This window comes from Tarenaya hassleriana, unplaced genomic scaffold (genome assembly GCF_000463585.1).
Source record: "Tarenaya hassleriana unplaced genomic scaffold, ASM46358v1 Cleome66, whole genome shotgun sequence".
Classification (NCBI taxonomy): Eukaryota; Viridiplantae; Streptophyta; class Magnoliopsida; order Brassicales; family Cleomaceae; genus Tarenaya; species Tarenaya hassleriana.
In genome coordinates this window covers 501672-512164 of record NW_010969135.1, presented here as the reverse complement: position 1 = coordinate 512164, position 10493 = coordinate 501672, and the positions used below count along the sequence as shown (strand labels likewise).

The 10493-nt window shown below is 42.5% G+C and overlaps 2 protein-coding genes across 2 annotated transcripts; both read left to right on the top strand.

Annotated features, from left to right (window-relative positions):
* Window positions 1–4213: 4213 nt before the first annotated feature.
* On the top strand, window positions 4214–6447 carry LOC109116102. The gene is made up of 3 exons (XM_019200912.1): window positions 4214–4753; window positions 4831–5452; window positions 5573–6447. The coding sequence occupies exons 1-3, from the start codon at window positions 4214–4216 to the stop codon at window positions 6445–6447; spliced, it is 2037 nt and encodes a 678-aa protein (XP_019056457.1).
* Window positions 6448–6663: 216 nt separating this feature from the next.
* Window positions 6664–7137, top strand: LOC109116101 (uncharacterized mitochondrial protein AtMg00860-like). Its single transcript, XM_019200911.1, has 2 exons — window positions 6664–6886; window positions 6965–7137. Exons 1-2 carry the CDS (start codon window positions 6664–6666, stop codon window positions 7135–7137), a joined length of 396 nt encoding a protein of 131 aa, XP_019056456.1.
* Window positions 7138–10493: the final 3356 nt, after the last annotated feature.

Below are 10493 nucleotides of genomic sequence, written 5' to 3'. Positions count from 1 at the left end.
GCCCTTTTCCTCATAAATTTGAAAATTTGGTGCAGTGTTTTTATAAGAAAATTCAGTTTTTATTTTAAAAAAAAAAACAAATTGGATATTATATGTCAACCTTTAATATATAGTCCTTACCTACGCGTGTGATTATATATATATATATATATATAATATTGCTGTCTTCTTCTTCTTCTTTTGTATTCTTTATGTCCTAATAAATTCTAATTAAAGATCTAATATGGGTTAGGTTTTAAGATATGGTCACGATGTGACAGAAATAAAGAAATGTCAAATCATCTTCCAACTATTCGATTAGTGCATCACATTAGAAAAACCACATTAAAACGCTTTCCGAATTCCGTTTATTTTTATTAATCATCATAATACGATGGACTTGTTATTAATTTTAGATAAAATTTCATATTACGTATCCAATTTACGAAAAATAAATATGTAAAATTTCTTCCAAATGGATATTTTAACCGACGAAATTGATGGCAATTTTAATCTTAATTTTTATGATGGTATATAAATTAGATACTAATTTTTAATATAAAAACAAATCGAGATTGTAAATTATTCTCGATTTTCTGAGTTGAGTTATTGATTTGAAATATTTTAACATTTAAAGTATAAATTTATAATATTTTAACATTTAATTAGTTAGATTAAAATTTTAAATATTTTTTTGGTATATTTCATAAAGTTGATGTATTATTTTGTATATATATATATATATATATATGATTTTGATATATGAATATAATTTTTTTCTCCTTATTTTAATAAATTACGATTTTAATTTCTATGAAATTCAAAATTTTAAAATTATAATTTTCATTGTCCATCGGATACAATATGTATAGTGAGATAGTTACCCAATCAAGTAGTCGTCAGTCTTTCTTTGGAAAGTCAGATGTTGCCGAAGCAGACTAACTAACTCATTGATAAATATATTAATGATTTTAAATTTTCTATGAAGTACTTACATATTTAAGGAAATGTTTATGACTGAAGTTCGTATACTCTGTGATTCCCGCGGCATTAAATATTTTTTTACATGGATACACTGATATAAATACGTGTATGTGTGTGTGTATATATATGACATTGAGTGTACAGAAATATGTAACCGAATTATGTACGTCAAGAAAAAATATTTTATTACATTCATAATTACATTTTATTTTATAACATTTCTCTGCTCCAATAGAAAATAATTTAACAAATAATGTAAAGAAAAATATACAGTACGTTACTTTTTTTAAGGCACGGAAATTTCGTCCAATTTCTTTTCATCTGAGTAAGCAAAAATATTAAATTCCTTCGTATTTGACAAACCTTACAGGCATGATATCGTAGATTTAAAAAAAACATTAAAATATTAGAGATCAATGTTAATTCTTAAAAACTCATTTTACATTATTTTAAAAAATTTATATTTGTTGCAGTCATATAGACTAATGTTAGAGTGGTGATAGTTAAATTTCGAAAATTTTGGGTTCGTTCGGATTTGACAGAAGAAACGAAATTGTTGATGGCTTTGATTTTATACGGATTAATGCATTTGATTTCTGTAACAACCCAGTTTTCAAAAAAACAGATCTCTGGACCGTCCGATCCAAAGATCCCAGACCAGACGGACCACGACCAGATAGGAAGGTCCGGAACGGACAGACCAGACAGTCCGGAACGGATCGGACCGTCGGCAGCAATGTTGCGAGATTTTCGTCCGGATCCGACCTGAAAACGACCGATACCCACCGATCTTCGACCAAAATCCGGATTTTTCAACCCCTGGGCCCCAACTCTATCCATATTTGTCGAATCCGAGCCTTCTTAACCCCTCTCCCCCTCCAGTTCTTCATCATCTCTCTAACATTCAACCCTCTCTGCAAATCCGAAAAATTTCATCCTAAATCCGATAATTTAACGCCTCAAATTGGTTTCCACATAGTAAGAGGAGCATCACCAAGCTTCTCATTCATCACCCAATGCACGAGGTTAACCCGAGGTGAGTGAATTCGAGTTTAATTCGGAAGTCTGTTGACATGGGATTTGGGTTTTTGTGCGTTTTATGCGAAATTGATGTTTATTCGTGCTCAACATGAGATTTTATGAGTTTTAGTGTATTACCCATAGTGAATCGTGCATGTTTGAATGTTTTTGATGAAATCTGAGGGCTAGAACGTCTGGTCTGAGGTCAGACCGTCTAGGGCTGCGGGAGAAACGCGAAGTCCAGAGGTTGAAGACGAAGTCTGGACCGTCCGTTCTGGACAGTCTAGACCGTCCGTTCTGGATACATTGGACCGTCCAGTCTGTAGCACGCGGACCGTCCAGTCTGAACCGACTACACCGATCGGTCTGGACAAAAAAAAAAGAGTAACGGAACGCTGAAAATAAATTTAGCGAGAAAGGAAAAAACTAAACTAGGTGGGCTTAATATCAACCCGACTCAATATAGTGAAAAAGTGAAAAATGAAAAATAAACCGAAAATACGGGTCAGACAGGACCCCACGTAGTTTGAACCCAAAATGGATAATAGGTAAGCCTAAAAACCACGGAATGAACCGAACTGGTTATCCGGATGTACCGGGACCAGATAGGTCAAACTGGAGGTACAATTCGGTAATTTAACTGGAAAGGCTCAAAGAAAATATATACAAATGAATTTAAAAGATTACTCAAGCGGAAATGCATGTATAGTAAATAAACTATATAAATGCGTGTGACTGGGGTAGTTGGCATGACGTTAACGTTAATTCGAAAGGGTCGGATTAATGTTTAGCGCGTGATTGTAGAAACGGATGTTTGTGATTGATTGCACGATGATTGCGAGATTGTGTCCCATCCATGGGTCATCCGATCCGGGTCGGATGTTACCCATATGGGATATGATTGTCAATGTGGCGATGACATAATCGCGCCAACGTCCGAACGATAGGACGGTGGGCACCCCCATGACTTGCGTAGATAGCCGATTGTATTCGGTACTATTGCGTGACGAGGAAAATACGCTTCTTGGTAACCGCGCGAACGTTTTCGCTAGCGACGGAGCGGATTCCAGGATATGATTATCCTGAGGATGAAGAATTACACATACTTGAGATTCGGGTAGATTGGGGTCTCCCGAGGAGGTGGTACGGACTTACTCTGCCAGGTTTGGGCACGAACCTGACAAGTATTTCCGCGGTGGATGGTCGACGAGGGGGAGTTGCAGCGATTGGCTCTCCCGTTATAGTCGATGGCGTCGGTTGTAGCCGACGTCTGGTGAACTCCAGTATTGAGAGGTGACATCAATATCGGAGCGAGGTGACACGCCTAGTATCGAGAGGTGACATCGATGCTAGGGTAGGGTGATGTGTTCGGGTGGAGAAAAATATATTTATGCAGGGTCCGAGTGATTGCGGAGTAGATAGATGGATTCCGATGAGAGAGGTGGTTGTGCTATACACATGGAGAGTATATTACCTACGCATGGTTCGTGTAGAGACGATTTGACGGACTATGTCCTACGACTTGTCGTATGGACTTGATTGTGATTGCTGACATGATTATCGTGATTCCATGTTTCCATTTCTGTTTATTAGAGTATTAGTGTGTGTATATATATATGTGTGTGTGTGTGTGTGTTGTTTTTCCTGATTCCATGAGAATAGAACTCCGGGTTACGCCCGAGTTCACTCTCTAAGCAAGTAGCTTAGGACGTTGTTACGTAATGTTTCAGGTCGTGAGCAGCAGTAATCGCGGAGCGGACATCGGAAACCAGGGTGACCTATCGGCTGATCATGTATAATTATGTATTTATGATACGCTTATGCTTTTGGGAAAACGGTTTTATATTATATAGGTGGTAGACTTTTAAGGTTTGTAATAATGAATTCGCTACCACTCGTTATGTATAATTATCTCTAGAATAATGTATCATATATGTATGAATGAATGTTTTTCCTTCCGCTAACTCTGAAAAGAAAAATTTAAAATTTCTGCGGATTTTTGGAATTGTGTTTTTATTTTAGTTGTCCATGTGACGCAACTCGTATTGCGGGGTACGGGTTTCGGTTGTCACAATTTTGGTATCAGAGCAGTTCCTTCCAAGGGGAAACAATGTGCTCATATTTTCACTGGTATTTGGGAATGGGTAAAAATGATTTTTAAAGATTTTATAAAATCTAAGCATGATCACCAGGTCCCGATACTAAATAAAGTTTCTTGTCCGCAGTAGTTATGCCTCCACGACGTGTTGCACCTACGCAACGACCTGAAGGATCGAGGGCACCTCCGCCGAATAATGACATGGAGGAAATGCGACGTCAGTTCACATTGTTCCAAGGGAATATCTTGCAATTTGTGCGAGGTTGCATGCCAACGCCACCGCCCCCGCCTGCTGCTCCATTTGCGGTAAGGCCAGAGGGAGGTTTGACACCACCACCGATGCCTGCACCTCTGAGGGTTCCAGAGCAAGTTGTAGTGGACTACTTGCCATTCGTCAAGGAACTCCGAGCCTTGGGCACTCCGGAGTTTGAGGGTTCTCTTAGCCCGGAGGCAGCAGAAGACTGGATCATCAAGATCACCCATCATTTCAACTACATCTGGTGCCCGCTGGAGTACCGTACTGAGTTAGCGAGCCATCATCTGGCTGGCGCTACTCGCCACTGGTGCGAGGAAGTCGTACGCGAGGCTCCCGCAGGACACCAATTCTCGTGGGAAGAGTTTCGAACAGAGTTCGAGCAGAAGTACTATCGGAGGCAAGATCAGGGCCACCGTGTTGTGGAATTCCTTCGCCTTGAATAGGGTAACCTGACTGTTCGAGAGCACAAGCGGAATTCAACCGGTTGTTAAAGTATGGAGGTCACCTAGTGCCAACCGAGGAGTACAAGATCCAGAAATTCATTGTTGTGTTACGTCCTTCTCTCAAGAGGAGAATCGAGTGCCATGAGTACCCTACGTTGAGTCGGTACATCAACCAACTTGACAAGGTGGAACGGAGTGAGAAGAAGAAGATGGACACCAAGATACAAGACCGTGGTTCATACAAGAGAGTGTCGATTAACCGTCCCCCGGTGAGGATTGGGCAGACGAGTCAACCCCGCGCCAAGGGAAAGGCTCCAGCGTTTCGCCCCACGACCTCGACCCAACCACTACAGTATAGGAGGCCATGTGTTAAGTGTGGTCGAGACCATACTAGACCTTGCAAAAACACCATGACCTACTACCGTTGCGGTCAATCGGGACATTTTGCTGCTAGATGCACCGCGAACATAGCTCCTCAAGCCAACAACAAGCCACCGCGCCCAACACAGAAGAGATCGGGTATGGCTCCGAGAGTTTATGCTCTCACAGCTGAGGAAGATGCCCAGGAGGAGCCATACACAGTGGAGGAGCCATTTGCTGCAGAGCCGTTGACCACCTACGAGGCCACTGATGAAGATTATATGGAGGAGGCTGACGTTGCCGCTATCACAGGTACCATTAGCATACATGATGTTGCATGCGCCACTTTGTTTGACACAGGAGTGTAGATAAGAGAGTTGTCAATCATGGAGATCAATACGACTACACATTTTATGATGTGTACACCTGCAGGACAGACTCTTCCAGTACAGGGTATTTTGCATTGCATGCCCTTGACTATCTGTGGGAGGATGTTGACTGCAGATCTTATTGTCGTACCTATGCAGGGTTACGACTTAATATTGGGAATGGATTGGTTGTCGAAGCATCAAGCCCGGATTGACTGCCGCCAACGAACTATTTGGTTCACTGAAGAGAGCGGAGGATTTGAGTTCATTGGAAACCGGTCACGAAAAGTGTATCCAATTATATCAGCTCTGAAGGCTAACAGGATGATCGAGAAAGGGAATGAAACCTTCCTGGTTGTAATCACAGCAACCGAAGAAGCAGAAGCAAAGTTGGAAGACACTACTGTAGTTCAGGAATTTCCCGATGTGTTTCCTGATGAACTACCCGGACTACCACCAGAACGGGAGGTAGATTTCTCCATTGAGGTTGTGCCAGGAACGGAGCCAATAACTAAGACTCCTTATCGGATGGCTCCGACTGAGATGGCAAAATTGAAAAAGCAGTTCAACGAACTAATGGAGACAGGATTTATCCGACCAAGTGTATCACCATGGGGAGTGCCGGTGTTATATGTGAAGAAGAAGGATGGTAGTATGCGACTCTGCATTGACTACCGAGGTCTTAACCAAGTGACCATCAAGAATCGATACCCCTTGCCGAGAATTGATGAGTTGCTTGACCAGTTGCAAGGAGCGAAGTGGTTTTTCAAGATCGACTTACGTTCTGGGTATTATCAGATCCGAGTAAAGGCTGGGGATATTCAGAAGACTACCTTTCGAACGCGATACGGTCGAGTTTGTAGTCATGCCATATGGGTTGACGAATGCTCCAACGGTCTTCATGCAATTAATGCACCGCGTGTTCATGGAGTATCTTGACGAATTTGTCATAATCTTCATCACGATCTCTTGATATATTCACCGGACCAGCATACTCATAAAGAACACTTGCGAAAGATCTTATGGCGATTGCGAGATAATCAGTTACACGTTAAATTCAGCAAGTGTGGTTTTTGGTTGCAAGAAATCGGATTCCTTGGTCACGTCGTTTCAGCACAAGGTATCCAGGTTGATCCGGCAAAGATCGATGCAGTAATGGATTGGAAGACGCCCACCAATGCGACTGAAATTCAAAGTTTCTTGGGTTTAGCAGGCTATTACCGTCGTTTCATTGAGGGGTTCGCTAAACTGGCAAAGACGATGACGAAACTGATGGGAAAGAATGTACACTTCGAATGGACAGAGGATTGTGAGATGAGTTTCATGGAACTCAAGAAGAGGTTGACGACTGCACCTATTTTGGTGTTACCGCGTCCAGGTATTCCGTATGACGTGTATACAGATGCGTCAAGGCAAGGATTAGGTTGTGTTTTAATGCAAGAATGACACGTGATAGCATATGCATCCAGACAGTTGAAAAGACACAAGGAGAACTACCCGACTCATGATCTGGAGCTAGCCGCGATAATCAACGCTCTGAAAATTTGGAGATCTTATCTTTACAGCGAGAAGGTTAAACTCAACACCGATCATAAGAGTTTAACCCATGTCATATCGCAGAAATATTGAACCTCCGACAAAGACGATGACTAGAACTGATGGCCGATTATGACTTGGAAATTGCTTACCATCCGGGTAAAGCAAATGTCTTAGCTAATGCATTGAGTCGGAAGCAGATATTGTTCGCTATCAAAGTATTGTCCTCATCACAGGAGAATATAGCAGAGTTGTCGGCTATATTGGGTCATTTGACGATTGCAGAGGATGAACCGCTTCCTGATATGAGAACACGAGTAATTTCAGACCAGCGCAGTGAGCCAGAACTCGTGAAGTACATACAGGGGATTGAGCGATATCGTGAAAAAGGGTATCAGTTGGATGACGCACAGGCATTGAGACTGCATAACTGGCTTTGTGTACCGGATAACGGTGAGCTGAGAAAAAAAATCTTGCAAGAAGCTCATCAATTCAAATTAGCGATTCATCCAGGAGCTAGCAAGATGTATCGAGGCTTACGACAGTGGTATACGTGGCCCGACATCAAGAAGGACGTCACAGATTTTGTTGCGCGATGTCTGACGTGTCAGCAAGTGAAGGCTGAACGACAAATGCCTGGAGGAAAGCTGCAACCATTAGAGATTCCGGAGTGGAAATGGGACTCTATAACAATGGATTTTGTAGTTGGATTGCCAACCACTCCGACGAAGAAGAATGCAATTTGGGTGGTTGTGCACCGATTAACCAAATCGGCACATTTCATACCGATCCGACAAGAGTAAACAGTGGAGAGATTGGCACAGATCTATATGGATGAGATCGTTCGATTACATGGAGTGCCGAGTGAGATTATCTCTGACAGAGATCCTCGATTTATTTCAAGACTGTGGAATGCTATACAGGATGCATTGGGAACGAAGTTGAAGATGAGTACGGCATATCACCCACAGACGGATGAACAGTCGGAACAGACTATCCAAATGTTCGAAGATATGTTGAGAGCGTGTATACTGGATTGAGGAATTCCGTGGGACCGACACCTGATGTTGTGCGAATTTGCGTACAACAATAGTTTTCATGCTAGTATCGGTATGCCACCTTATGAGGCAATGTATGGGCAGCCTTGTAAGACACCACTTTGTTGGACAGAAATTGGAGAACGACGAAATTTTGGGCCTAAAATTGTGGAGGAGACAACTGAGGTTATCAGAAATATCAAAGTTAACCTGAAAGTCGCACAAAATCGTCAGAAGTCTTATGCAGATAAAAGGAGGTGGGATTTCCAACTAGAAGTGGGCGATCAAGTATTCCTTCGAGTACAGGCGATTCGAGGACATGCAAGGTTCGGAAAAATGGGGAAGCTCAAGCCTTGTTATATTGGACCGTATCCATTATTTGGAAAGCTGGGAGCAGTGGTGTATCGAGTGGAGTTATCGGCGGATCTCGGCAATATACATGATGTATTCCACGTGTCCATGTTACGGAAATACGTGACAGATCCATCCCATATTTTACGACCGCAAGAGATTGAGGTTACCCTCAACGCTCACTTTCGTGATGAGCCGTTGCAGATCATCGACCATAAGACTAAGCGACTACGGTATAAGGAGATCCCCTTAGTCAAAGTCTTATGGCGGAGCCAAGGAATCTCCGACATGACTTAAGAACCGGAGAAGGAGATGCGCGGCATTACCCCCATCTATTTGGTACGTCACTTTCAACTTAAATTCGTTCGAATTCGAGGACGAATTCACTTTAAGGGGGTAGATTGTAACAACCTAGTTTTCAAAAAAAAAAATCTTTGGACCGTCCGGTCCAGAGATCCCAGACTGAACGGACACGACCAGACAGGAAGGTCCAGAACGGATGGACCAGGCAGTCCAGAACGGACGGACCGAACTGTCGGCAGCAATGTTGCGAGATTTTCGTCCGGATCTAACCTAAAAGCGACCGATACCCACCAATCTTCGACTAAAATCCGGATTTTTCAACTCCTGGGCCAAACTCTATCCATATTTGTCGAATCCGAGCCTTCTTAACCCCTCTCCTCATTCAGTTCTTCATCATCTCTCTAACACTCACCCTCTCTGCAAATCCGAAAAATTTCATCCTAAATCCGAGAATTTAATGCCTCAAATTGGTTTCCACAGAGTAAGAGGAGCATCACCAAGCTTCCCATTCATCACCCAACGCACGAGGTTAACCCGAGGTGAGTGAATTCAAGTTTAATTCGGAAGTCGGTTGACATTGGGTTTGGGTTTTTGTGCGTTTTGTGCGAAATTGATGCTTGATTCGTGCTCAATATGAGATTTTATGAATTTTAATGTATTACCCATAGTGAATCATGCATGTTTGAGTGTTTTTGATGAAATCCGAGGACTAGAACGTCTGGTCTGAGGTCAGACCGTCTGGTCTATGGGTGGGGGAGAAAACGCGAAGTCCAGAGGTTGAAGACGAAGTCTGGACCGTCCATGCTGGAATAATGTATCATATATGTATGAATGAATGTTTTTCCTTCCGCTAACTCTGAAAAGAAAAATTTTAAATTTCCGCGGATTTTTGGAATTGTGTTTTTATTTTAGTTGTTCATGTGACGCACTCGTATTGCGGGGTACGGATTTCGGGTGTCACAATTTCACACGGTTTTTTACATATTCTTAGGTATATTAGAGTCATCTCTAAGTCCTTGGGACTGGGTTGTGACCATTTCAGGAACTCGAGGAGATACCGATGGACTTCGAGACGAAATGGAGAAGTCATGAGCAAAATTTTCCAGACAGAACACAAACCCGACGGACCAGGAAGCAGTCCGTCCGGACTGAACCTGTTGGGCCCGATGGACCAAAAAGCAACTCGTCCGGACTGAACCCGTTGGACCCAACGGACCAGAAAGCAGCCCGTGCGAACTGAACCCACTGGACCAGATAAACCAAGACATAGTCCGTTCGGACCGAAGTTGCTGGACCCGATGGAGTAGGAACTAGTTCCTTCGGACTGTAGTGCAGACTTCGTCAAAGCTACGCCATTTTGAGAAAATTTCCCTAGTTTTAGAGGAGGAAAGAGACCAAAAACTCACAGACTTGAAAGGGGCCGAAAAAGTTAGAAGAGAAAAGGAGAGCTCTTAGAGGAGAAAGAAGGAGGAGACTCCATTAAAGATTGAAGATCTCTTGAGCATCTGTGACTCCAGCACCTACTGATTCGATCAGCTTCTATTTGAGAAAACGAGAAAGAAACAAACACGAACACACAAGAATTTTACGAGTTCGGATCAGTGTGATCCTACGTCTCGGCCGAGAGAGTCTCGACAATCCACTATGATTCGTGTTTACAGAAACTTGAGAAGCATCGCACACAAGAACCAGCGAGCTTTCTCAGAGCTTTTACAGGAGAACAATGAAAAGTGAAGTACTGCCATTGAAGATTCTCGA

What these genes read in the sequence shown, in the direction of transcription:
- LOC109116102 (XM_019200912.1), top strand. Translation starts at nt 4,214, where the DNA reads ATGCCTCCACGACGTGTTGCACCTACGCAACGACCTGAAGGATCGAGG. An exon ending in GGCAAGATCAGGGCCACCGT is followed by an intron (nt 4,754 to 4,830) that starts GTTGTGGAATTC and finishes CGGTTGTTAAAG; the next exon opens with TATGGAGGTCACCTAGTGCC. An exon ending in TGACGTTGCCGCTATCACAG is followed by an intron (nt 5,453 to 5,572) that starts GTACCATTAGCA and finishes GTACACCTGCAG; the next exon opens with GACAGACTCTTCCAGTACAG.
- LOC109116101 (XM_019200911.1), top strand. Translation starts at nt 6,664, where the DNA reads ATGGATTGGAAGACGCCCACCAATGCGACTGAAATTCAAAGTTTCTTG. An exon ending in TTTGGTGTTACCGCGTCCAG is followed by an intron (nt 6,887 to 6,964) that starts GTATTCCGTATG and finishes GACACGTGATAG; the next exon opens with CATATGCATCCAGACAGTTG.